General features: G+C 41.5%; 1 protein-coding gene across 5 annotated transcripts in view; it reads right to left on the bottom strand.

Moving 5' to 3' along the window:
* The window catches only part of ankrd27 (ankyrin repeat domain 27 (VPS9 domain)), a 95,397-nt gene that overhangs the window by 5,728 nt on the left and 62,343 nt on the right, over positions 1–27,326 (bottom strand). For 4 of the 5 annotated variants that reach the window (XM_072596149.1, XM_072596151.1, XM_072596152.1 and 1 more), the window contains 4 exons: positions 17,994–18,110; positions 16,987–17,184; positions 8,326–8,445; positions 6,994–7,167 (listed from right to left, as the gene is read on the bottom strand). In XM_072596149.1, the coding sequence (XP_072452250.1) occupies positions 6,994–7,167; positions 8,326–8,445; positions 16,987–17,184; positions 17,994–18,110 (609 nt within the window). The remainder of the gene's footprint in view (positions 1–6,993; positions 7,168–8,325; positions 8,446–16,986; positions 17,185–17,993; positions 18,111–27,326) is intronic. The other variant, XM_072596153.1, reaches the window with a different exon arrangement.

The following is a 27,326-nucleotide window of genomic DNA, read 5'->3' as shown; positions in this document are numbered from 1 at the left end:
GATGAACACAGGAGAACCAGTCAGTCAGCAATGGCTCAGAGCGACTCAAAACTCTTCGCCTCAACACCACCTTGTCAGCGTGTATAACCCAACACTGTCCTCCACACCAGACACATAGGACGGGTTCTACAACAATCTCGCTGCCCTCATTAGCAGCTTCCCTAGGGAGGAGTAACTTGTTCTTCAACACCAGAGTGGGTGCAGACCACGACTTGGGGCCCTCCTGCCTTGGGCATTTTGGTGTGGGCAAAGTGAATGAGAACAGACAGCGACTGCTTGAGTTGTGCACTTACCATGATTTGTGCATCACTAACTCCTACTTCCAGACAAAGCCTCAGCATAAGAAATCCTGGAGACACACCAACTCAATCTGATTCTAATTAATCAGCACTGTGGGTAAGAGAGAGTGTGGAGAACGTGTTTGGCGGTGCACCTGTCATATAGACCGCTCCTTGGTGTTTTGCAAGATTAAGCTGCAACCCAAGAGATTCCATCACACTAAGCAACAGGCGAACCCTTGCATCAATCTCAGCAAGATGTCCCAGCCAGACCTTATGCAGCAGTTCTCAGAGGCTTCTGAGAGAGAACTCGGCGCCTCGTGACACAGAAACTCCGCCACAGAGAAGAGAGAAACCTTTCAAGATACCATGTACTGGACATCCCTGGCCATCTTTGGGAGAAGAACTCCAAAAGACACGACTGGTTTGAGGCTAAGGCAATCGAGCTGACCCCCATACAAGCGGTCAGCTAATAGGAAGAACCTGCAGATTCTCAGAGCTGCCAGAAACTAGGTACAGCAGACTGCCAGGTGTTGTGCTAACAAGTACTGGACACAGCTAAGTGAGGAAATTCAGATGGCCGCTATAATGGGGAACATTAGGGGAATGTACAGAGGTATCAAGGAGGCAGTAGGACCAGTGCAGAATAAGACAGCTACCCCCCCCCCCCCCCCACCCCTCAAATCCTCTACTGGGGAAGTAATCACAGACAAAGGCCAGCAGATGGAGAGGTGGATTGAACACTACCCTGATCTCCACTCCAGAGAGTATACAGCATCTGCTTCAGTACTTGATGCCATCATGTGCTTGCCAACCATGGGTGAGCTAGACAAAGAGCCATCAGTAGAAGAGCTCAGCAAGGCTATTGACAGCCTGGTCTCAGGGAAGGCCCTAGGTACTGACGGGATTCCTCCTGATCTGATCAAGACTAGCTTCCTGTTCCCATTACATAAAGTCCTGTCAGTGCTAGCAAGAAGGAGCTGCACTGCAGGCCATGTGGGACACCAAGATCATTGCCCTCTTCAAGAACAAGGGCAAGAGAAGCAACTGCAATACCTACAGAGGCATCTCTCTCCTCAACACTGTCAGCAAAGCATTTGCTTGGGTCATCTTGACTCGCCTGCAGAAATTGACAGAACGTGTATACCCAGAGTCACAGTGCGGCTTCTGAGCTAAAAAAGGTCAAGAGTAGACATTATCTTCTCCCTTTGGCAACTGCAGGAAAAGTGCAGAGAACAGAAAATGCCCCTACATGCTACTTTCATTGACTTTACCAAGGCATTCAACCTGGTCAGCAGAAACAGCTTTTTCAAGGTTCTCCTGAAGACCGGCTGCCCACCAAAACTGCTCAGTATGATAGAATTCTTCCACAGTAACACAAGGGGGACGGTGTGGTTCAATAGCAGCTCTTATGAGCCCTCAACATCAGCAACGGCATCAAACAAGGCTGTGTCCTCGCTCCCACACAGATTTATTTTTTGTTGTGCTCCTGAACCATGCCTTTGGCACCCCAAAGGAGGGGATTTACTTATGCACTAAAACAGACGGCAGGCTCTTCAACCTGGTCCGCCTCACAGCCAAGACTAAAGCAAGCATGGCACTCATCAGGGACATGCTGTTTGCCAATGATGCCACAGTTGCAACACACACCCAGCAGGAACTCCAGTTACTGATAGACCACCTCTCTTACACTTGCAAGGATTTCAGACTGACAGTCTGAAGGTGAGCGTCCTGGGACACCGCCAGTCATCACCATCGATGACTACAAACTCCGTGTCATCCATCAGTTTACGTACCTTGGCTCTACCATCAGTGACAACCTCTCCTTGGACACAGATCGACAAGAGGATCAGGAAAGCAGCCTCAACTCTTGCTCACCTCCTGATTAGAGTATGGACAAATCCCAAGCTGACACAGAAGAAAAATGTGTCAGTCTACAATGCCTGCATCATAAGCACACTGCTGTAAGGCAGTGAAACGTGGACTACATATGGCAAACAGAAGAGAAGACTGAACACCTTCCACTTAAAGAGTATCTGCCATACCCTGGCAAGACAGTGTCGAATGCAGTGGTCCTATCTTGTACTGGCTTTCCCAGCATGTACACTCTGCCCAGGCAGCAGTGACTGCGCTGGCTGGGCCACGTCCACTGCGTGGAGGATGGCCGCATCCCAAAGGATAACCTTCATGTAGAGCCTGCTTCTGGGAAGAAATCCACAGGACATCCCCAGCTGCACTACAAGGACATCTGCATGAGGAACATGAAAGTGTTTGATACCGTTACGGAGTCCTGAGAAAGGCTTGCAGCTGACTGCACAAGATGGAAAAACACCCCGAACCAACACCTCAAAAACAGGGGAAAAGCTGATGAGCGCTGCAGCAGACAAGTAGTACAGCAGCTCGAGCAGATCAACCATTACATAGAGATTAGCCCTCTGCATCCGGGACTGTCATTCCAGCATTGGCCTCTTCAGTCAAAAGTGACACTGCGTCAGGGAAGTAGAAAGCCAGAACAATGAGGATGCAACCCATGGTCAGCTATGACGAAAAGGGGCCTCACAAAACATAGCAAAGCATTCCACGTGCTCGCAGTTTAATATCAAGCCAAATAAATATTTATTCAGAGAGGTGACAAAGTCAGATTAAAAAAAGATAGTTCTGAGGAATCTTCATTCTGATGATTCAACACTATAGTACTTCCAAGGCCGATACACATCATTCCTAAGATTTAGTATCCAAGAGCACTCCAGATGGAATGTGAGGCAATGAACATCTCCAAGAGAAAATCTAACAATCTCTCCTTGACATGCAACATCACTGAATCCCCCATAACCAACAAGCTGGAGGTTACCAGCTGGACCTGCCACTTAAACACTCGCCAGTGGATACAGGAGCAGGTCAAAAGGCTGGGAATACTGCGGTGAGTAACTCACCTCCTGACTCCCCAAAGCCTGTCAGCCATCTACATGGCACAGCTCACACAGCAGTCAGGAGCGTGATGGAATACTCCCGAATGGATGAGTTGGATGAATACAGTGCCTAACATTCAAAAACATTGATACCATCCAGGCCAAAGCAGCCCACATGATTGGTACCACATCCACAAACATTCAATCCCTCCACACCAATGCACAGTAGCAGTGAGTGTGCAAACTACAAGTGTGTACCAAAACCCATAGCCATTACCATTCAGAAGCAACTACACCAACTGCAAGTTCCATTCCAAATTCATCATCCTTACTTGGGATGATAGCCACTGTTTCTTCAGTGACGTTGGGTCAAAAATCTAGGAATTTCTACCCGAATGACATTGTGGGTTAGCTTACAGCAAATGGACTGCAACAGTTCAAAGCAGCAGCCACCTTCTCCAGGGCAACTGGGAATGGGCAACAAAGCTGCTCCAGCCAGCGACAGCCACAACCCAGCAATGAAAAATGAAGCAGCACATTCTTAGGTGTTAGATCCCCACAGAATGTCAATGATTACATCTCCCTTTAACCACCCCTCCACCCTTCCCTCAAGGGAGAATTATAAACACCTCTATTACATATTCAAACTTTGGAATCTAGCATGTAAACCTGATAGATTGAGCGATCAAACTGATGAAAAATTACAAAAACAGGTTGCCAATTGCCTAGAGACAGTATCTATGTTACAATCACAACCAAGCAATTGCAGGAAAATAAAAGCTACAAATCTTAGGTTAGCAGTACATTGGCAATAAATAATTCAAAATAAGCCTACACTTCAGTGAAGTGCAACATTTCTGGTATAGCCTGTGAAATATTTTTTAAACTATCAAACACTATAAAATGAAAGAAAAATCAATTAGCCGATTTACCAACTGCTGATAGCATCGTATAATACCACCGTGTAACAGAAAAACATCCCTGCAGTGTAATATTCATATTTAATGATTCAACAACTGAAGTTGAAGATTCAAATTAAATTTGGAAAAAACAGATGTGCAATAAAGAATACACAGACATCCTCAAATAGCACAAAGAGTAAATTGCAGCAAATCTCATTTGTGGAAGTAATAAGTTACCATTTATAAACTACAAAGATCACTTATTAGTTCTCATGAAATTATTCCATTTATATAGTACAGAGCTTATACACTTTCCACAGTAAAATAGATATTCTAGTCAAAGCTAACTGTTCATTTCTTTTCTACTTTTGTGAATGTTGAATCCCAAAACAGTGCCGCTTCACAAAAAGTTTAGTTTGTTTTTGGAAATGGATATAAAGCAAGCTGCAGCTTAAAGCTAGAAAACTGTGGCTAACCAATTTCTCTTGTGTGTATTTTAGCCAGTAAATTTCTTTGGCAGGTTTTCAACATGAAAGCAATGCAATGTCCAATATCCAAGTTCAAGAGGGAGAATTAGAAAAATACCATTGCAATTTCCGATGGTAATTGAACCATAAGCCAACAAATGGTACACTTGGGTGTGACAAATAATGTTGTACTCGAAGGCCACCCAAAGTGAAAAAAAGCTCATGAAATGAAATTAATCGTCAGGCATAACAGATTTTTTTCCCCAAACTTTTATTCCCAACAAATATTAAAAATATTACTTCAACAGTCAACAGATGATTCTCATCTGACTCCTTTACATTAAGCTCAGATTGTTTTCCATGTACTTCTTCCAGTTGTCAATGATAAGTCATATCATTAAACAACACAAAAATGTTCATCAATTAGAGAAGCAGGGTTGCTTGGAACAGAAGAGTAAATCTAGATGCTGAAGATGTGAACTTATGTGTAACAGAATGTAAATACAACACACAAATATAATTATTCTGAAGGAAAATAGAAAATAGAAAAATACAGCGCAGTACAGGCCCTTCAGCCCTCGATGTTGCGCCGACCGAAGCCTACCTAACCTACACTAGCCCAATAACCTCCATATGCTTGTCCAATGCCTGCTTGAATGACCATAAAGAGGGAGAGTCCACCACTGATACTGGCAGGGCATTCCATGAACTCACAACCCGCTGAGTAAAACATCTACCCCTAACATCTGTCCTATACCTACCACCCCTTAATTTAAAGCTGTGTCCCCTAGTAACAGCTGACTCCATACGCGGAAAAAGGTTCTCGTGGTCAACCCTATCTAAACCCCTAATCATCTTGTACACCTCTATCAAATCTCCCCTAAACCTTCTTTTCTCCAATGAGAAAAGTCCCAAGTGCCTCAGCCTTTCCTCATATGATCTTCCTACCATGCCAGGCAACATCCTGGTAAACCTCCTCTACACTCGTTCCAATACCTCCACATCCTTCCTATAGTATGGCGACCAAAACTGCACACAATACTCCAGATGCGGCCGCACCAGAGTCTTATACAACTGCAACATGACCTCAGGACTCCGGAATTCAATTCCTCTACCAATAAAAGCCAGTACGCCATATGCCTTCTTCACAGCACTATTTACCTGGGTGGCAACTTTCAAAGATCTGTGGACATGGACACCAAGATCCCTCTGCTCATCCACACTACCAAGTAGTCTACCATTAACCCAGTAATCCATCTTCTTGTTACTCCTACCAAAGTGAATGACTTCACACTTAGCTACATTGAATTCCATTTGCCACCTTACTGCCCAGATCTGCAACTTATCTATATCACGCTGTAACCTGCCACATCCTTCTTCGCTGTCCACAACTCCACCGACTTCCGTGTCATCCGCAAACTTGCTCACCCAGCCTTCAAGCCCCTCCTCCAGGTCATTTATAAAAATGACAAACAGCAATGGTCCCAAAACAGATCCTTGTGGAACACCGCTAGTAACTGCACTCCAAGATGAACCTATACTATCAACTACTACCCTCCGTCTCCTTCCAGCCAGCCAATTCCTAATCCAAACCTCGAATGCACCCTCAATGCCATACCTCCGTAGTTTTTGCATTAGCCTGCCATGGGGTACCTTATCGAACGCCTTGCTAAAATCCATATACACCACATCCACTGCTTTACCCTCGTCCACTTCCTTAGTCACCTTCTCAAAGAATTCAATAAGGTTTGTGAGGCATGACCTGCCCTTCACAAAACCATGCTGACTATCCTTGATCACATTATTCCTATCCAGATGTTCATAAATCCTATCCCTTACAAGGAGGGTCGAAACTAACTCTCCACAGATGCAGCCAGAGTTGAGTTTCTCCAATTTGTGTTTGTGCTTAATTACAGCATAACAATTTACACTAGCAATCTCAATAATTAACTTGGGCATTAGAATTTATAATGAGACGTTACCCAAAAGTGAGACAAAAATGTGGTGATAATAGGAAGGAAAGTTTCATGGGCAGAAACTAAATACAGATGCAGTTAAAAAAAACCTGGATGAGAAAACAAAATAAGGTTCAGAATTTAACTAGTCCTTCTCCGTAGTTTCAGCAACTTGCCATTCTCTTTTCTTTTTAAAGTTGGACTAACATGTGAAAAAGCTTTTTGATTGGCTGGAATGCAATGGTCCCACTAAACAGCTTTGTGATTGTTCAGAAATCATTTCCCACAAGCAGATTAAATGGCAACTGTCTAAAGGAAATTGGTTATACACTTGAAAAAAAAACCCATCATTTGAAAGGCTATTTAGAAAGAGGAAATAATGGATTGCTCGTTATAAAACCTGGCAGAGAACAGATGTTAACATGGCCTTTTTGTGCAGGATTTTATGGTTCCTAATTGAAATGGCAGTTACAAGCTTTTACCTTCCCACAAACCTCCTCAGCACAATCAACTGGAGTGCACTGCTGCTTATTTCGCAAATTGACCGATGCTCCGTTGCACAAAAGTAGCTTCACCAGCGCTCCTTGTTTTCCCTTTACAGCCTCATGCAGAGCAGTATTTCCTTGGTTGTTGGACAGATTAACATTGGCACCATGCTGGAGAGTTTTCAGAGTAAGCAGATTTTAAAAACACTCATGAAGTCTCAGAACAGTATGCACACATTAACAAGTCAAACAAAGCAGCAAAGTTCTTCAACTTTATTTCCTATTACTAGTGGTGTGGTGACTATGCTACTAGCAATTATCTTAATTGCTGTGTCGTGATCATTGAATCCCTATAGTGTGGAAGCAGGCCATTCAGCCCATCAAATCCACACTGGCCCAAGAAGAGCATGCCACCCAGACCTTCCTCCCTACACCATCCCTGTAATCCTGCATTTCCCATGGCTAATCCACCTGGTCTGCACATCCCTGGACAGTGGGAGGAATCCAGAGCACCTGAAGGAAATCCATACAGACACTGGAAGGAGGCGACCGTTTAGAGTTTGCACTTGAAGTAGAATCGAACCCGGGTCCCTGGGACTGTGAGGCAGCAGTGCTAATCACTGAGCCATCATGCTGCCCATAAATGCTTCATAGTGGCGAGAAGGCTAGCATTGTGTGCCAAATTGGAATAGCTGCTTGGCCTTTATACAGCAGCAAACTAAAAATTGACAGAAAAACAATGAAAAATTGCTGAGAAAATTCTGCATTTATTTTCTAAACTCAAGAGGGGCAAGTACATGGGAACAAAGTTGTGCAAAGACAAAAGGGTACATGCATTCTGAAGACAAAATATGTCTAAGTATCACCTTGTAGTTATACACCTTGCATACCCTCAAGATATCACTGCCAATGAATTATTTTAAGTTTACTAATGTAGGGAAACCTGGCAACCAATTTAAGTATAATAAGGTTCCATAAACAGCAATAAATGATCAACTAATGTGTTTTACTGGTGCTGCTTGACAGACAGGAACACAACCCTGCTCCTTTTTAAACAGAGTCACAGGTTACAGAAGCCTGAAGGGTTAAATAGGGCTAAGATATCACATCTCCTCTCAGAGTGCAACACGCTCAGTACTCCACTAAAGTGTCCCTTTAGATTGCGGACTGAAGTCTATGGAGTGAAGCTTAGGCCTGGGGTTATTACATCCTGACCTAGGGTAGATGTTACCAACTGAGCCAAACTCGAAAAATAGTTTAAAGCAGGTTTTAACTGCTTTAGAGAAACAGCCTCAAAAGAACATATTTCAGGCAAATTGGTGTTCTTACCTCCAGCAACAACTCAGCAATTTCCAGATGTCCTTGAAGGCAGGCATGGAGCAATGATGTATTACCATACACATCTTTCTTATTTAATTTTGCATTATAATTCAGCAAGTATTGAACTATCTGTTTAAGAAAACATAACTTTTTGTAATTCTTCATTATTGAAATGCAATGCTATGTTTTCATTTGATTTTTTTTAATTAAGTATGAAAAGGTGATTCTAAATTTGCACCTAGCATCAGTTAGGTGACAAATTAAGCATTATATACAATTTCGGCGATCCCATTACCAGAATGATGGTAAGGATGTAACAGATACATTGGAATGACAAAGAATTCTTGACAATTGCTGAGGGAACTGTATTGAAGATGCCAAAGGCAATCATTTATATTGAGTGATACCCATCTCCATGTACCAACATGCCAAGCTGATCATCTTGCTCATTTCGCCGTCAAGAATAAAACAACTATTGGCTAATGTTTTGTTTTCCAAGATGCAATTCTGCAGATATCTTTTGTCTTTAATTGGTTTTTGTCTGGTTATTTAAAAGGGGAAATATTTATACTTTAATATTTCCAAATATGTGTTGTTACAATAGTGGTTCTGTTCCAAGATTACTATGCCTATAATTTTTTTTCAGAGGGGTCATAAAGCAGCCCAGCTGAGTTGGTGCAAAGATGAATGGTTTATTCGGGCCCTTGTTGTTTACCCCTAATCAGATGACACCTCAGACCCACTGTTTTCATGTTTTAGAATTAGCTTGCATACTGAAAATGGGAGCGGCCAGTCCCAGCAGTTGAGGGTTTTGGGGCAGGTGTGTGTGCGCATGTGAGAGAGAAGAAAGGTTGCTGGAGTCAGTCACAGTTGGGACTGGAATCTTTCTCTCTTTCTCCCCTTCTGCCCACCCTTCCAGCTTCGACCTGTAAGCCTCTGTTTCATTTTTCCTCAGTGTTTAAGAAGTTGGTTTATCGAGACTGTTGCATGTATTTTCAGAACTGCATAATTAAACCGGGTTTAGATAGGATAAGTTAGGCAGTATTCTGTATTTTGTTCTTCATGTTTCATTCTGTAATCTTGTAAATAAATCTGGTTTGTTTAAAACCTGGCAGACAACCCAGCTAATCTACACCAGGAATATCCACTACATACCTAGTTAAACAAATAGTAAAGTTATGATCTGGGCTACCGATTTAATATGTTTTGAGGGGTCTGGCCTAGTCAATAAGAGATTGGGGGCTCATTACAGGATTTAAACAATTAATGGTGGATGTTATGGTCTTTTATTTCAGGTGTTGATTTGGTTATTTAAACAGCACTCAGATAGCAATGGCTTTCAGTCACCAAGGAGTTTCTGGAGATGGAAGAAGTGAGCTTGGGGATGTTACAAAAAGCAAATAAGACCAAGCTGCGAGAATTAATAGATAAGTTGTGGTTGAATTTATCTCCTAGTATGAGGAAAGATATGATGATATCAGCAGTAGCTCAGCATTTAAATTTGCTGGAAACGCCATCAGGATCTGTCGAGATGACAAGAATTCAATTGCAAATGAAGCAGCTTAAGTTAAGTTAGAGGCGAGAGAGAAGGAAGGGCAGCAGAAATAAACCAGTTTGGAGTTATGATTAAAAGCAAAAGAAAAAAAAAAGAAGTTTTAAGTGTTTCTGAAGTTCAAACAGGGAAGTCAGCATAAAAGGATGGAGATGAAGGCTGAAGGTAAGCATCGTGTGGAAAAGCAGAGAGTTAAAAATAGCAATGTTAGCAGCTGATGTGGCTGATGACTATGAGTTGGTCCATAAACAATACAGTTTGGACTCCCCAATCAATTTCATTCCATGAAGGATAGACGATGGGGCAAAGAGAAATCCTCACGTGGAAAGGGAATTTGAAGATCATAAGGAAAACTTACCACAAGGCAAAAGGGAAATCTTTGAGGGGGACAAAGTCGTTTAAAAAGCTCCTGTGTTTTCATTGCAATGAAGTAGGCCACATGAAATCAGTGTTGCTGGGCTAGGAAAAGCACAGGAAAACCAAACATAGGAAAGCATAAGCCTGGAAGTTCTGTTGGCATCGTACCAGAAAGCACAGTGGAAGCTAGAAAGCTGCATCAGAATGCACAAGCTGATCAGAGTTTCATTAAGGAGGAAGTGCCAGATCTGCTTAAAACATACACTGCAAAGGTAAAGTTTATTCCCAAAGGCCAGGAGTAACAGGTAAAGGGGTTACAATATTAAAGGGACACAGGGTCCTCTCAGTCTGTGATGCTAAAGGATGAGGAGATATGTACTCCTGAGAGACTATTGCCAGAAAAGGTACTGGTAACAGTAATTCATGGTGAGACAAAGAGAGTGCTCAATTATGTAACGTGAGGCTAGAGTGGAGAATTTGTGGTAGGAGTACTGGACAAACTCTCAGCTCCAGGAATACAACTTGTCCTGGTGAATAATATTGCTGATTCACTGGTTGGCGCACTGCCTACTCTCATTGAAAAGCCAGTAGAAACGCAGGCAACTAAAGCCATGCAGGATGCTTATCCAGGAATCTTCCCTAATTGTGTAGTAACGAGATCACAGAGTCACAAATTGAAGGAGAAGAGATCAAAGAGTACAGATAAAGAAGCTGAAGTATCATTAGCAGAGACTGTGTTTTATCAGTTAAGTGGGACAGAACAGGAGCAAATAGATAAACATGCAAATATTTTTACCTCTGCAAAACTTTGAGTTGCAGCAGAAAAATGAAAATTTAAAACAGTTGTATCAAAAGGCATGTACAAAGGAAGAGTCTGAATGCATCCCGGTGTGTTATTTGAAAAATGATGCCTTAATGAGGAAATGGAGACCATCATATATTCAAGCAGATTAGATATGGGCAGAATTTCATCAAATTGTATTGCATAGAAAGGAGGTGTAGCAAATGGCACATGAGCTACCACTTGGAGGTAGTTTAGGGGTGAGGAAAGCACAGGCTAAAATACAACATTTTTTACTGGTCTGGACTACACAAGGATGTAGTTGAATTTTGCCAGACGTGTCACACACGTCAGGTAACTGGAAAACCACAGGCAGTAATAAAACCTGCACCTTTAATATCTATCTCCTGCATTTAAGGAACCTTTTATAAGAGTCATAATTGATTGCATAGGTCCCCAGCTAAAAGGATTGTAGAAAAACTACTCAATTTTGTTTTTAAAAAACTAGATACGGACTACCAATAGAGATACAGTCAGATAAGGGTGAAACTTTTACATCCAAACTGTTCAAGGAAGTTATGGACAGCTTAGGCATAAAACGATTCAAATCTACTGTGTACCATGCAGAATCACAGGGAGCGCTAGGAAGATAGCATCAAACACTAAAGACCATGTTGAGGCCTTATAATCTGGCTTATCCTGATGATTGGATAAGGGACTCCCTTTTGTGCTTTTTGCAATCAGAGATGCACCAAATGAATCGACCAAATTCAATCCATTTGAATGAGTTTTTGGGCATGAAGTGAGAGGACCACTAAAATTGATTAAAGAGAAATGATTAAGTCAGAATTCAGAGACCACACATTTGGATGATGCCTCAAATTTTAAAGAACAATTAAATAGAGCTGGGGAGTTGGCTAGACAGCATTTAAAAGTATCACAGCAGACAATGAAACAAGAAGCAGATAGGAAATCAAAAATGCACAATTTTGCTATTGGGCATAAGGTGTTACTTCCAGTAATAGGTGCACCTCTAAAAGCAACATTTAATGGATGTTATCAAATTGGAAGGAAATTGAGAGGTAAACTACTTGATAAGGACTCCAAACAAGAAAAAGATCTCAGAGCATTGTCATGTGAATATGCTCAAAAGGTATTCTAACAGGGAAGGAAAGCAAGAGAAGACGTTAATGATTACAGCACAGAAGAAAATACCAAGTTCAGAGAATTCTGAATTGGACATTTCACAAATTAAATTGGACAATGAGAAAGTTGTCAAAAATTGGGATAAGTTATTGAGTTACCTTCCTGAGAAAAATCTAAAATGACCTCAAAGAGTTATTACTAATTGTGCACTATGTTAATATAGGAGATGCTGTTCCGATTAAGTAACATCCTTATAAGTATAACCCTCTAAAGTTGGCACAGGTTCAGAAGCAGATAGAACGCATGTTGCAAGATGCATAATTGAACTGAGTTTACGTGATGAGCTCACCCACAGTCATGGCACCAAAACCAGATGGTACCCAACAGTTGTTGTGGACTATCGCAGAGTCAATGCAGTTACAAAGACTGATGCATATCCAATTCCGCTGTTGGAATACTGTGTTGAAAAGTGAGACAAACAACTTACATTTCTAAGTTGGACTTGCTCAGAGGCCCCTGGCAAATATCTCAGTCAGAGAAAGCAAAGGCAATTTCAGCTTGCATAACGCCAAATGGACTGTATCAGTTCAAAGTCATGCCATCTGGTATGAAAAACACTCCAGCCATATGTCAGAGACTAATAAAGTTATAGCCTGACCATCAAATTCTGTTGTGTACATTGATGACCTTGGTGGTTTTTAGTCACACGCGGAAGAAACATTTACAATATTTAAATCGGACTTGTTCAATTGACTTCGGAAGGCAGGCTTGGTGGTAAACCTAGTCAAAAGTGAATTTGCCAAAACCCAAGTCACCTTCCTGGGCCATGTTACTGGACATAGACAAATGACTCCACGGGATGCGAAAACGCAAGTAACTGGGAATTTCCCACACCAATCAACAAAAAGAGCTGTACTATGTTCCTGGGATTGAATGGATTAGATCGCAAGTTTGTGCTGAAATTTAGCAGTGTAGTAGCTCCATTCAATGAATTACTAAAGAAAGGCAAGAAGCTTCAGTGGACAACAGACTGTCAGAAAGCATTTGACAGCCTGAAGACTCTGTTAACCACTGCCCCGGTATTAGCCACATCTGATTACACCAAGCCTTTCAAGGTGGGAGACCGATGCCAACAATGTGGGTGTCAGTGCTGTGCACCACTCCTACAGGAAGGTGACGAAAAGATAGATAGACCTACCGGGTATTCCTCCAGGAAAGTGAATGTTCATCAGCAAAAACATTCGATGGTTGAGAAACAAACTTTAAGCTTGGTGTTGGACACTACAACATTTCAGTGTTCATATTACCAGCCACGCATCGGAGACAATCGTATACACTAACCATAACCCATTGACATTTGGGGAGAAATTGAAGGACAAAAATGCCAGACTGTGGAAGTGGAGCTTGTTATTGCAGCTTTTCAATTTGACAATTGTGCAGTGGCAGGTCAAGAATACTTGATTGCTGATGCATTGTCGAGACTAGAATGAGATATGGAGGGGTTCAGTGGTGGGAGTAGCATAGACTGAATCCAAATGTAATTGTGCATGCTTGCTTGTGCATTGTCAGTTTAGTGTGTGTGTGTGTGTGTGTGTGTGTGTGTTTCACAGTACTAACTTTTTGTAAAAAAAAGGTTTTAAAAATGGAGCCATCTTTGGATATTGATGGTTCTTTTTTTTTAAAAAGGGAGGAGCTATCACAATAGTGGTTCTGTTCCAAGGTTACTACGCCCTTGATTTTTTTCAGAGGGGTCATAAAACAGCCCAGTCTCTGAAATGGCTGAGCAGGTGCAGGGATGAATGGTTTATTAGGGGCTTTGCTGTCTACCCCTGAATAGATAGCACCTCAGGCCCAAGGCTTTCATGTTTTAGAAATAGCTTGCATACTGAAAGGGGAGTGGCTAGTCCCAGCAGTTGTGTGTGAAGAAAGGTTGCTGGAGTCAGCCACAGTTGATACTGGAAGCTTTCTCTCTCCTTCTGCCCTAACTTTGACATTTTCATTTTTACTCTGATTAAGATGCTTGTTTATTGGGACTGTTGTATGTATTTTCGGAATATCATAATTAAGCCAGGTTTGGATAGGATGAGAAAATGCTGGAAAATCTCAGCAGGTCTGGCAGCTTCTCAAAGGAGAGAAAAGAGCTGACGTTTCGAGTCTAACTGACCTTTTGTTTAAAAAAAAAAGAGCTTTGACAAAAGAAAGTCAGTTAGACTCTAAACGTCAGCTCTTTTCTCTCCTTACAGATGCTGCCAGACCTGCTGAGATTTTCCAGCATTTTCTCTTTTTGTTTCAGATTCCAGCATCCACAGTAATTTGCTTTTATTTGGACAGGATGAATTAGGCGGTATTCTGTTTTTTGGTTCGGTGTTTCATTCCGTAATTTTGTAAATGAATTTTGGTTTGTTTAAGACCTCGCAGACGACCCAGCTAATTTACAACGGGAATATCCACTATACAACTAGCAAGTTATGGTCTGGACTACCTGCTTAAAATGTTTTGAGGGGTCTGGCCTAGTCCATAACCATGTTAATCAGCTTTGTTGAATAAGCATTAATTTTGTTATTTACTAAAAAACCTGGTTGATGCACCATTTGTTCGAAACCTGATATAAAGTTGACGAGAGAGGCATACAGAGATACAGACTTACATTCTCAAGTCATGACAACAGGTTTACAAACCCCAATCAAAATGAGGGTAACGAAATGAGACATTAGAAGAATCCTTTTTATACAGAAGTATTTTGCAAGTTTGAATAGTTTACTCAAGACAGACTTTATTAATTACAATTTTAATAACAAATAGAAGGCCCAGGAAAATGCAATTAGAGTTCAGTTCAAATTGAAGAGCAAGCACTGAGTCTTACAGCCTTCTGCTGCCCTGGAAGTTTTACAATTGAGTATTTGTTAGTCAATGCAAAGAGAAAACACAGAAGAATACCAGTTATTTTAATAAGGAATGTTGTGAAAAACAGTCCAATTTTCTCTCAGGTTTCATCAGCAAGGTGAGAATTTCACTATTAAGCGAAGACCATATTTGCATGAATTACTGTCTCATTAAAACCTAATCACCTCATTAATAGATAAGTTGCTATTATCTCTGGTATTGGTGAGAAACAAGATGGTGGCAATTTCCTCATTGGAAAGTCAGCTGTAACCCAACACCGCCATGTTAGCCAGCATTCCCCAAAAACTTAAGGCATGCGTCCTGGGCAGGAGCTGCCTCCATCTGCAAAGGAGCAGCATCAGTAATGCCGCCTCACCACATTATCATGGCAGATCTTGGACTAACCTATAGCAGTTCAGAACCTCAGAACTACACTTGAGCTCAGCAACACATTGTAATGTTGTTGCCAGGCTGGCACCATCTCAAGCACCAAAACCATCTCAGGGCTCTCAAAAGCAATAAATAAACTGCAAATGCTTGAAATTTTGAAACAAACACAATGTGGAGAAACTCAGCATCCATGGAACAGAGAGAAAGAGAATTAACGTTTTGAGTCCTGTACGACTCTTCAGAAATTCTGCAGCTTATGCTGCAAACACTACATGTGCTTCAACCAAATGGCCACGTTGGAGTGTCTAAATAATCCTTAGTCCACTCAATGGAGACTATAGTCAGACTGGGGGCTACACCATCCTCAGTCAGAAAAGGAGATGCAGTGCTCTGAGTGAGGAGGAAGTGCAGGGGGCAAGAACAACTGAGTTGAGGGGTGGTTGGATGAGAACCATCGAGGGGAAATCTTGCAGGCAATAATGAGGGTGTTAGCCTATGAGCCACGGTGGGAGGTGGATGCACTGACAGAATTAGTATAAGTGGGAGGTAGTGAAGACAAGATGGTGCCACTTACCTTGTGGAGTGCAGAAGGTCGTTAAACTTTCTTGTAACATGAATGCATATTCCAGTCAGAACATGGACACCACATTGTGGCAATATCAGACCAGGTCTGCAATGTCAGTTTGCAGTTTTCTCCTCTGGTGATCATAGGCAGAGGAGATGACCCTGCTCTCCACCACCCCATCACTGTTTGCAAAGTAGGGTGCCAACTTGTCACACTCAGCCATTCAGAATTAACAGCAACACACCAAGGGCAGTACCAGGCTGACAGTATTTAATATGGTATACATCTGGGGTTTAAGAATGGCACCCATAACATGAACTGTAATGTCCCAGGGCATTCACAAACTTCCGCTAATTGATGCTGGCCTTTATACCTAGACAACTCGACTATAAGGATGAAGAAGTTATGCTGCAGTTAGACAAAACCCTGGTTAGACTCCAGTTAGAGTACCAACAGCAGATCTGGGCATCATACTTTAGGATACATTGGCCTCAGAGAGGGTGCAACAGGAGTTTATAAGAATGATACCCAGACTTCAGGCATTAAGTTAAGAGGAGAGATTTTATAAATTAGGCTTAAGGGGTAAACTGATTGAAGTCGTCAAGATATTAACAGGAAAAGACAGTAGATAAACTATTCCCCCACTGCTTGGTGATTCTAGAATGAGGGGACACAGTCTGAGAATTAGGGCTAGACTGTTCAGGAGAGACATTAGGAAGCACTTCAACACAAAGGGTGGTCGATGTTTGGGACTCGTTTCCAGAAATGGCAGAGGACACTGGATCAGTTACCAATCTGAGATCAGTAAATTTTTGTGAAGCCAAGGTATTACGGAATATGGGCCAAAGGCAGATATATGGAGTGAGGCTGCATATTAGCTATGATCTCATTGGATGGTAGAACAGGCTCAAGGAGTTGAATGGCCTACTTCTGTTTCTAAATAATGAATACAGTGTGATACTGAACTTCAATACAGGTTATTTTCTCTTTGCTTACCTGGAGGTCATTGTGTTGGCAAGCCAGGTGAAGCGGTGTTGCATTATGGGAATTTTTTGTATTGGCATTGGCACCATGGCGCAGTAGAAGTGAGACCAGGTCAAAGTGCCCATGCAGAGAAGCCACATGTAATGGAGTAAAACCATCTTGATTGGCAGAATTCACACTCAGACCATTGACAGTAACACTGGAAAGTTTCTATGGAGATCAAATTAGTCATTAGCCTTTTATGATTAACATGGTGCAATACACACAGGTGTTCGGTTTTAAGTCTCCCCATTTAAAGCTTTCTCACTTAAAATGCCTTATGTCACCTCATGCCATTCCATACTGCCTCATTGCATCTTGCATCACTAGCATGGGCACTACAATGGATGCCACTATAACTGTGCCCTGCAATCAAAGATTACCTTTCTCCAAACAGTTCACTGCTGAAGTCACTGAAGTAAACTTCATTTTTAATCAAAGTTCAAATTTTCTCTGCAGTTTATATCCATCATAGCAGAGGAACCGCCATGGTCTTAGTGTTTTAGAAGTAATTCTCTGGTTTACTATATTCTACAGACATTTACTCATACAGATACAATAGTTGAGGGATCTGCAGTACAGGTCAACTACAAATTTCTTTAAACAATGATTTTTGTCACTGATGTTTTCCTGTTATTTCTGATAAAGATGCACAGTAAACGACATGCATGGCACAATTTTAAATCTAACAATGGTTTTTATATCACCTTTTACGTCACAACTGTAGAGCAATATATGCTTATATTACACTGTCCTACTTTATTAAAACAATGAATAATAGAAGAGTAAATTATCTGAGTGTTACAGACCAGGCAGAGTCTTTAGAAGACAGCATATGTTAAGTTTTCCCAATTTCCATTAATTCCACCTTTCAGACAACCTTACTACAGACGTTTCTCCTGTAAATCAAGAGCTGCATTTTGGATTGAACATACACCTCAGTTATTAGACACGATTACTTTGCAGGAAAAAGCACATACCTTTTGTGCCGGTTCACACTTTGGACATTGACACAAAGGATGACAGAATTCTGATTTCAACATGAGGCCTTCCTCTTCCTCCGGATCTTCATCCATCCATTCTAACAAATATCGAACCTACAATTAACACAAAAGAGGCAATCTTCGAAGCTGAAGGGGAGGAGATAGGGGAGCAATCTGCTGGATGCACTGAAGCTGTTTCAGCAGAAAATGAGGTAGTCACCTGATCACAATTCATCTGAAGCCAAAATTCCATAATAGTAACACAAACAGGTGGGAAAGATGAATCGACTCCCTTCCTTTCAACCACCCTAGTTGACTGCAATAAATTCTTCCCAGCAAGAGACTACAATTCTTTCCTTGGGTCTGACCCATCCTCCCGCGTTTCAGCGTTTGGTCCTCTCTTCCCTCCCAAAAGAATGATAGGGTCTCCTTGTCCTCACCTACCATCCCACCAGTATCCACATCCAGAGGATTATTAGCTGCCATTTCCGCCACCTCCAGTGGGATGCCACAACCAGACACATATTCCCCTCCATTTCCTTGTCAGCCTTTCGTAGGGACCATTCCCTCTGGGACACCCTTATCCACTCCTCCTTCACTCCCAGCAAACCCCCTACAGTACCTTTCCCTGCAACCTGTCAATTTACTTCCTCCCTCCTCAGTATCTAAATGCCCAAACACACCTTCAAGGTAAAGTTGCACCTTACCTGCCCTTCACACAATTTGGTCTACTGCATTCGCTGCTCACCCTCAAACTATTTTCTGCATAAGATCCAAACTTTTGCTAGCCACCATCCGTTCTGAAGAAGGGTCTGTGGACCTGAAATATTATCTATAATTTCCTTACATCGATGCAGCCAGACTGCTAAGCCTTCCCAACAATGTGTTTTCGATAGTTAAAAGTTTATTATTGCTAATCGGAGATAAACAATGCAATGTCAAGTATACAGCTTTTGGATAATTTCACACACAGGTAAAAAGTTATAAGTGGATAATACTATTGTTCTTCAGTTGATGTCTTAGACCATCAAGAATAAAAAATATTGTAGCTAATCTCTGGAGTGGGGGCACACGCTTGAGAGAGCAACAGAGAGAACACATGCATGAAAAAGCATCATGATTTGGAGATGCCAGTGTTGGACTGGGGTGTACAAAGTTAAAAATCTCAACACCAGGTTATAGTCCAACAGGTTTAATTGGAAGTACACTAGCTTTCGGAGCGACGCTCCTTCATCAGGTGATTGTGGAGGGCTCGATCCTAACACAGAATTTATAGCAAATATTTACAATGTGATGTAACTGAAATTATACATTGAAGAATTGATTGTCTGTTAAGCCTTTCACCTATTAGAATACAGTGATAGTTTCACTTCTTTCATGTGTAAATCACAAAACCCTTTTTTTAAAAAAAGTTGCATTCCGGGTTAGCTGTTAACAATGGTGATAGCTAGACAATATGTTGAAGGTGTTGGCCCCCTGTGTTCTCTGTCTTTGACCTGATGTTTAGATTGTTATCTTACTTTTTAGATTAAAATCAGAGTTTTACATAAATTCATGCAGTTTTTGAGCAAAGTGCAATGTAACTTTGCAAGTACAAAAAAATTCACCACAAAATGTATGTGTGGGTCCGTGGAGAGAGTGAGAGGGTGAGAGAGAGAGTGAGAGGGTGAGAGAGAGAGTGAGAGGGTGAGAGAGAGAGTGAGAGGGTGAGAGAGAGAGTGAGAGGGTGAGAGAGAGAGTGAGAGGGTGAGAGAGAGAGTGAGAGGGTGAGAGAGAGAGTGAGAGGGTGAGAGAGAGAGTGAGAGGGTGAGAGAGAGAGTGAGAGGGTGAGAGAGAGAGTGAGAGGGTGAGAGAGAGAGTGAGAGGGTGAGAGAGAGAGTGAGAGGGTGAGAGAGAGAGTGAGAGGGTGAGAGAGAGAGTGAGAGGGTGAGAGAGAGAGTGAGAGGGTGAGAGAGAGAGTGAGAGGGTGAGAGAGAGAGTGAGAGGGTGAGAGAGAGAGTGAGAGGGTGAGAGAGAGAGTGAGAGGGTGAGAGAGAGAGTGAGAGGGTGAGAGAGAGAGTGAGAGGGTGAGAGAGAGAGTGAGAGGGTGAGAGAGAGAGTGAGAGGGTGAGAGAGAGAGTGAGAGGGTGAGAGAGAGAGTGAGAGGGTGAGAGAGAGAGTGAGAGGGTGAGAGAGAGAGTGAGAGGGTGAGAGAGAGAGTGAGAGGGTGAGAGAGAGAGTGAGAGGGTGAGAGAGAGAGAGAGGGTGAGAGAGAGTGAGAGGGTGAGAGAGAGTGAGAGGGTGAGAGAGAGTGAGAGAGTGAGAGAGTGAGAGAGTGAGAGAGAGTGAGAGAGAGTGAGAGAGAGTGAGAGAGAGAGTGAGTGTGAGAGAGAGAGTGCATCTGTGTACCTGTGTCTGTGTGTATGGGAAGGAATATCTGTGTGTACACTGCAATGGTGGTCACCTGTAATGTGACATGAACCCAAGGTCCCGGTTGAGGCCCTCCCATTGGGTACCGAACTAAGGATGCCCGGAGGCATGGTACATTGGAGAAACTGAGCAAAGGCTACGACAACGGATGTTGTGCGGTGCCCATTCAATCAACAGACAGGAGGGTTCCCTCCCAGTTGGGGAACACTTCAGTGGTCCAGGACATTCAGCCTCGGACCTTCGGGTGACCATCCTCCAAGGTGGACTTCGGGACAGGCAGCAGAGGAAAGTGGCCGAGCAGAGGCTGATAGCTAAGTTCGGTACCCATAGGGAGGGCCTCAACTAGGACCTTGGGTTCATGTCACATTACAGGTGACCATTATTGCACTACACACACACACACACACACACACACTGTGTGGTGAATTTTTTTTTCTAGTTTCAGAGTTACGTTGCACTTTGCTCAAAAACTGCATGAATTTATGTAAAACTCTGATCTCACTTTTTAGATTAGAATCAATCTAAACATCAGGTCATAGATAGAGAACACAGGGGGCCAACACCTTCAACATATTGTCTAGCTATCACCATTGTTAACAGCTAACCCGGAATGCAACTTTTTTTAAAAAAAGGGTTTTGTGATTTACACATGAAAGAAGTGAAACTATCACTGTATTCTAACAGGTGAAAGGCTTAACAGACAATCAATTCTTCAATGTATAATTTCAGTTACATCACACTGCAAATTTTTGCTATAAATTCTGTGTTACGATCGAGCCCTCCACAATCACCTGAAGGAGCGTCGCTCCGAAAGCTAGTGTGCTTCCAAGTAAACCTGTTGGACTATAACCTGGTGTTGAGATTTTTAACTTTGTACACCCCAGTCCAACACCGGCATCTCCAAATCATGACGCTTTTTCATGCATGTGTTCTCTCTGTTGCTCTCTCAAGCGTATGCCCTCCCTTGTGCCCCCACTCCAGAGATTAGCTACAATATTTTCTATTCTTGATGGTCTAAGACATCAACTGAAGAACAATAGTATTATCCACTTATAACTTTTTACCTGTATGTGATTTTTAACTATGGAAAAGCGTGCAAGAGAAAAAGAGAGGGGGGGGGGGAAAGAGGGGGGGAAAGAGAGAGAGAGAGGGGGGGAAAGAGAGAGAGAGAGAGAGAGAGAGAGAGAGAGAGAGAGAGAGAGAGAGAGAGAGAGAGAGAGAGAGAGAGAGAGAGAGGGGGGGGGGGGGAAGAAAGAGGGAGTTGCATACCAGATAGTGTACCCACGTGAGAGCTTCCAATAAATTAAGTGCGACTTCCTTTCCACAAACCATGTTGAGTCGGCCCGATTTCCTTGAGCTTATCCAAATGCCCTATGTCACCTTTAATAATAGCTTCTAGCATTTTTCCAATTGTAGATGTTCTGCTAACTGTCCCATTGTTTCCTGCTGTGTCTCCCATCTTTTTTGAATAAAAGTTTGTTATAACCCAGCCAAATGGCACCATCACAAATCAAGGGAGTTTTTGAAAATTAACATTAATTCATCTACTATCTCACTAGCCACTTCTTTTAAAAGGCCCTGGTATGGAGTCCTTCAAGACCTCGACACTTCTCAGACCACAGCTCTAACAATCCTCAGGGTATCACTTCTCTGGTGACTGCGGTTTTCCTGAGTTCCTTCCTTAATGCCATTTCCTCATTTAAAAGTGGTGTCTTAGAGGTGATTTGTATCATTCATTAAATGAAGACCAAAATATCAGTTACCAGCCATCTCTATTTTCCAGCATTAATTCCCTAGTCTCATTTTCAATAGAATCAAAACTCATATTTATAACTCCTTTCTTTAAAATAAAAAAATGCATAAACTCAGTATTTGCTTTATATTTCTCAGTGCGTTGTCCATAGAAATGTTTGCCACTTTAGAATGTATCTATTCTGTGCATTCTAAAATACTTCCTTAAATATCTGCCAGCGCATTTCCATTGAGCTATTCTTTAACCTAAAGTGACAATTCATTTTAGTCAGCCCTCCTCTCATACCCTCAAATTGTTCTTAGTTAAATTTTAAAAACAGTTTTAGAACCACACTGCTCTGCCTCAAATTGAATGCAAAATTCTAATCATTTTATGGCTATTGATACCCTGCGGTGCCTTTAATATGATATTATTAAGTAATCCTCTCTCATTTTATAGTTTCAGGTTGATGGTTGACTCCAATGCTGATTCTGTGGCCCAAATTTCCACACGACACCAGATTAATTCAGGTGGAAATCGAATTAAACAGCACAAAGTTTAACTGAACTTTAAGCAGAAGTGAGTTGCCACAATAACTTACGTATCTGTGACCCCTTCGCAATAATTCAACAGTACTTTGCCCGAATGCTTCCCCATCCTCATCCACCTGTGTCTCCAGGTAAAAACAGCAGATTTCTGTTGTGGGTAATTACTCCCCTAGCAGAATCTCCAGACCTATTTATTTCATGAATTGCCTCCAGTCAATGATATTTTCTACCTTTCTGGATAGACAGGCGGGCCATCTTATTCAATTTCCAATGACTATAGCAGGAGGAAATAAATTTTTAAATGAGGTATTCCTACCCACAGTGAAACATGAAAAGATACACTATTTTGATCATGCAAGACACATCCAGTTTAATTGCCCACTTACAATGAACACAAAACAAAAGTCAGAGGTATATAGCATGGAAAGAGACTCTTTGGCTCAACTTATCATGCCAACCAAGTTTTCTAAACTGAACTGGTCCAATTTGCCTACATTTGACCCTTATCTCTCTAAGCCCTTCCTAACCATGTTCCTGTCCAAATGGGTTTTAAACATTGTAATTGCACCATTCCCTCTAACAGCTGATTCCATACACACACCACCCTCTGCATGAAAATGTTGCCCCTCCATTCCCTTTTAAATATTACCGCTCTAACCTTAAACCTATGCCCTCTAGTTTTGGACTCCCTTACACTTGGCTATTCATCCAATCTATGCCCCTCATGATTTCATAAACCTCTCAAAGGTCACCCCTCAGCCTCTGATGCACCAAGGAGAAAAGTCCCAGCATGTCCACCCTCTCTCTAGAGCTCAAACCTTTCAGTCTCAGTATTATCCCTACATTTCCTTTTTACACCCTTTCAAGTCTCACAAACTTGATTGGGTTCTTTGAGGAGGTGACCAAAAAGGATGGATGAAGGCAGAGCAATCCATATGAAGAACTTATTGCAAATGCTTGGCAGACATAGTTCATATAAAATTATTTTTTTGGGAAGAAATCCACTCATTATCAAGAGAAATTATTTTCAAATCAACACCCAGCTTGGCATGAGACGACAATCAGTTGCACATTTTGAGCATTTGAAGGTCCCTGAATGCAGGGACAAGACCCTTCATTAAGTCAGAGGTTTCTAAGTAAATTTGACAAAGCTGACACCAAAAGGTCGAGGTTGAAGTCCCACCTGAAGTGTTTCATGACATATTAAAGCAAGTTAAATTATCCTCCACTCCCAAAAAAGTTTCCGGTTGACTGACTGGTTTAGATCTTAATTGACACCGAACCCGAGCTACTGCAGAGATTTGTATCAAGAGCAATTTTGCTACGGATGTTTGATGTCACACCTTGGTCAAATGCTGACTGGCAATCGTCCTCATTCAACCTCTAGAATTCAGCTCTTCTGTCCACGTTAGAGCATGGCAGTAATAAAGGCACAAGCTGAATAACTCTTCAGAGAACCCAAATAGAGCTGGAGTTGCCAGATTATCACTAATATTTGAAAGCACTTCAGCTACACCTTCCATCATGCTGACGCATCATGTTGCATCTTGTATAGGCTGCCCCTGGGTTGTAAGTGGCTTCCATTCTGAAATCTGTTTCATAGACAATAGGTGCAGGAGTAGGCCATTCTGCCCTTCGAGCCTTCACCACCATTCATTATGATCATGGCTGATCATTCCTAATCAGTATCCTGTTCCTGCCTTATCTCCATAACCCTTGATTCCACTATCCTTGAGAGCTCTATCCAACTCTTTCTTAAATGAATCCAGAGACTGGGCCTCCACTGCCCTCTGGGGCAGAGCATTCCACACAGCCACCACTCTCTGGGTGAAGAAGTTTCTCCTCATCTCTGTGCTAAATGGTCTACCCCGTATTTTTTAAGCTGTGTCCTCTGGTTCGGCACTCACCCATCAGCGGAAACATGTTTCCTGCTGCCAGAGTGTCCAATCCTTTAATAATCTTATGTCTCAATCAGATCCCCTCTCAGTCTTCTAAACTCAAGGGTATACAAGCCCAGTCGCTCCAGTCTTTCAGCATAAAAGTAGTCCTGCTATTCCAGGAATTGACCTCGTTCATAAATATATCTGTACATGTGGGATATAGGTACATTAATGTTACTTCTGCAATTCTGCAATTCCATTTTCCAAAGTATAATGAACTCACACCAGTGTGTAATTGTTTTAGCCACGAGCTGAGTCAACAAGAATGGAAACGATGTGGAGGAAATATATAATTGTTTTTGTATTAGCTAAAACTATATGTCAGAATGAAATGTGACTTCAAAACAATGGCAGACATTACAGGCAAATAGATAAGATGTTGTGAGAGGATGAAGTTAAGCTAGATACGCCTGTACAAACGGTAGGTATAAACATCTGCTTCCCACTTTTACGAAAACACAGGAACAAACCCCAATTAAAAGGGTCATAGGGATCAGAACGGCTTCGGGAAAGGCACAGATGAAGGGGGTAGATAATGATGAAGAAAGAATATGCCTAACAATGACCTACAGCAGGATGAGGTCAAACAGCCTTGTGAGGCCAGGAATAAGCATTTTGTCACAGACAAGGCCGGATAAGGCAAGACGTAAACAGGGGTAATGGGGGCCGGTCTTAGGGAAGTGGAGGATGTAAACAGGGGAGGGAGCAGTGTAAAACAATAGAAATCAAATCATATAAATGTTGTGTATGAATTGAATTTGGTGTGTATGTCCTCTGCCTTATAGACACTGGACATGACACTCACTTGCAAGTGTAAAATAAATGACACTTCTGATTCAGATCTTGTCTCGGACTGAAATTATTGAAGTGAGTGGGCTTTGTTTCTCACATACACAAGTTGGAACACAATTCAGGACAATGTAAAGCAGTTATTCATAACTTCAGTAAATGTTCAAATGTTGGCTCTTTAAAGTTACAACATAATATGGGTTTGCATTCCTAAGTACAAGAGTTTGCACGTTGGACGTTTGTAAGCCAGGGACTCCTATATATGTTTAACTTTTACTTGAGCAAATGAAGCAGCACAATATCTCATTTTAAAAAGTGGACAGCTTTATTCAACAGAGAATATATGCAAAACTAATTGGTCAGGTCTATCATACACAAACTAACTCCTGTTATATTAAAAGATATAAACTGTGCTCTCTACACTAAGCTTAGCTTATTCACATTTTCCAAATTACTAATCTTTCTTTTACAGTAATTAATTACAAAAGCTTGCTGTGTTAAGCAAAGGACAGGAGGAAAGCAGGATATTGAGTGACCGTTCAATAAATTAAACATGAATTCCTGCAGTCTAATTAGTCATCACTGTTTTCTCTTCAGTTGAAGACACTGTTAATGCCTTTAGAGTAGATTTCCAGGATAATGGAAAGGTTAACAGAGGGCCATTTAAAACAGCTACCCTGCTGTGTCTTCTCATTTCCAATCTAGATACCAATTATAATAAATAACTATGACTGAACATTTATGTGACAGTTTTCCATTTAAACTTGCACTATACTCAGCTGAATGGTCTAACATATACTGATGCAGTAATTCACTAATTTTACTAAGCAAAATAATGCACCTACAATTAAAAGAATAAATGAAAATGTTGTAGATGATTAAACTACACATCAAATACATTGCCCATGCTACCACATAAGTACACAAGCACTTTGGGACAGCTAATGAAAAATATTTATTCAACCTTATAAAGCTGGAAATTTGAGTGCATGCTGTTTGAATGTTTTAAAATGTTTTATCTGCGCTCAAGGCTTCCTCGACAATAGCATAGTTCCAATACATAATAATTGGCACTAGTCAAATCAGAATGCACAACAATTTAACAGTCCAATAAAACTTCTTTTACAAAAGAGAAATAATCAAAATTAATTTGAATTTATTTCTGGTCTGGTGACAAAATCCAAACCTCTGCAATTTCATTCTTTGGGACTACATCAACTCTTGCTCAGTTGATAGCACACTTTCCTTCAAATCAGAAGGTTTCAGGTTCAAATTTGACTCTAGGAGGTGAACACAAAATCTAAGCTGATCTTGTACTAAGGGGACATTCCACTGCTTAAGGCATCATCTCTTCAATGCAAGTTTCAAAAAAAAAGGGAAGTGGTAAAAACAGGGTAAAAGTGCCAGCAGAATAAGGAGTCAGACTAGATCTGTGCTAGAGATAAGAGTAACAAATAGTGGACTGAAATCCATGCATTCACCTGCTGACTTTTCGCAAAATCTTTTCTCTGGAGCTGGAGGCTGCCATGACCAATGTGGTCAGTATGAAGTGAAAAGAAGAGACTGTCAGAATCAAGTTAGCCAGAAACCAGGACTGAAGGTGATCAGAACCAAGTTGAATCAGAAGCTTTTAAAACAAAGGGGATGTTACGGCCACTGCTCATCACACATCAGTTAGAAACGAAGAAACAACATTTTATAATAGTTATTGAAAGTCAATGAGAGTTTATCTGTAAAGAATTTTCTCTCTGAAGCATTTTACCTTCAAATTAATAATACAATATAACTAAAAGCCTACAACTGTTTAAAGTTTATTTGAAGAAAGTATTCGGAGGTGCAGCATTGTCTGAAATTCAATTTTTTTCCCCACAGTTAGTAACAGTTGTTATAAGGAAGTTTCCTAATGGTGTTG

The sequence above is a fragment of the Chiloscyllium punctatum genome, chromosome 26 (assembly GCF_047496795.1).
Source record: "Chiloscyllium punctatum isolate Juve2018m chromosome 26, sChiPun1.3, whole genome shotgun sequence".
In the NCBI taxonomy this organism is placed as follows: Eukaryota; Metazoa; Chordata; class Chondrichthyes; order Orectolobiformes; family Hemiscylliidae; genus Chiloscyllium; species Chiloscyllium punctatum.
This window is presented reverse-complemented; position numbering and strand designations above follow the sequence as displayed.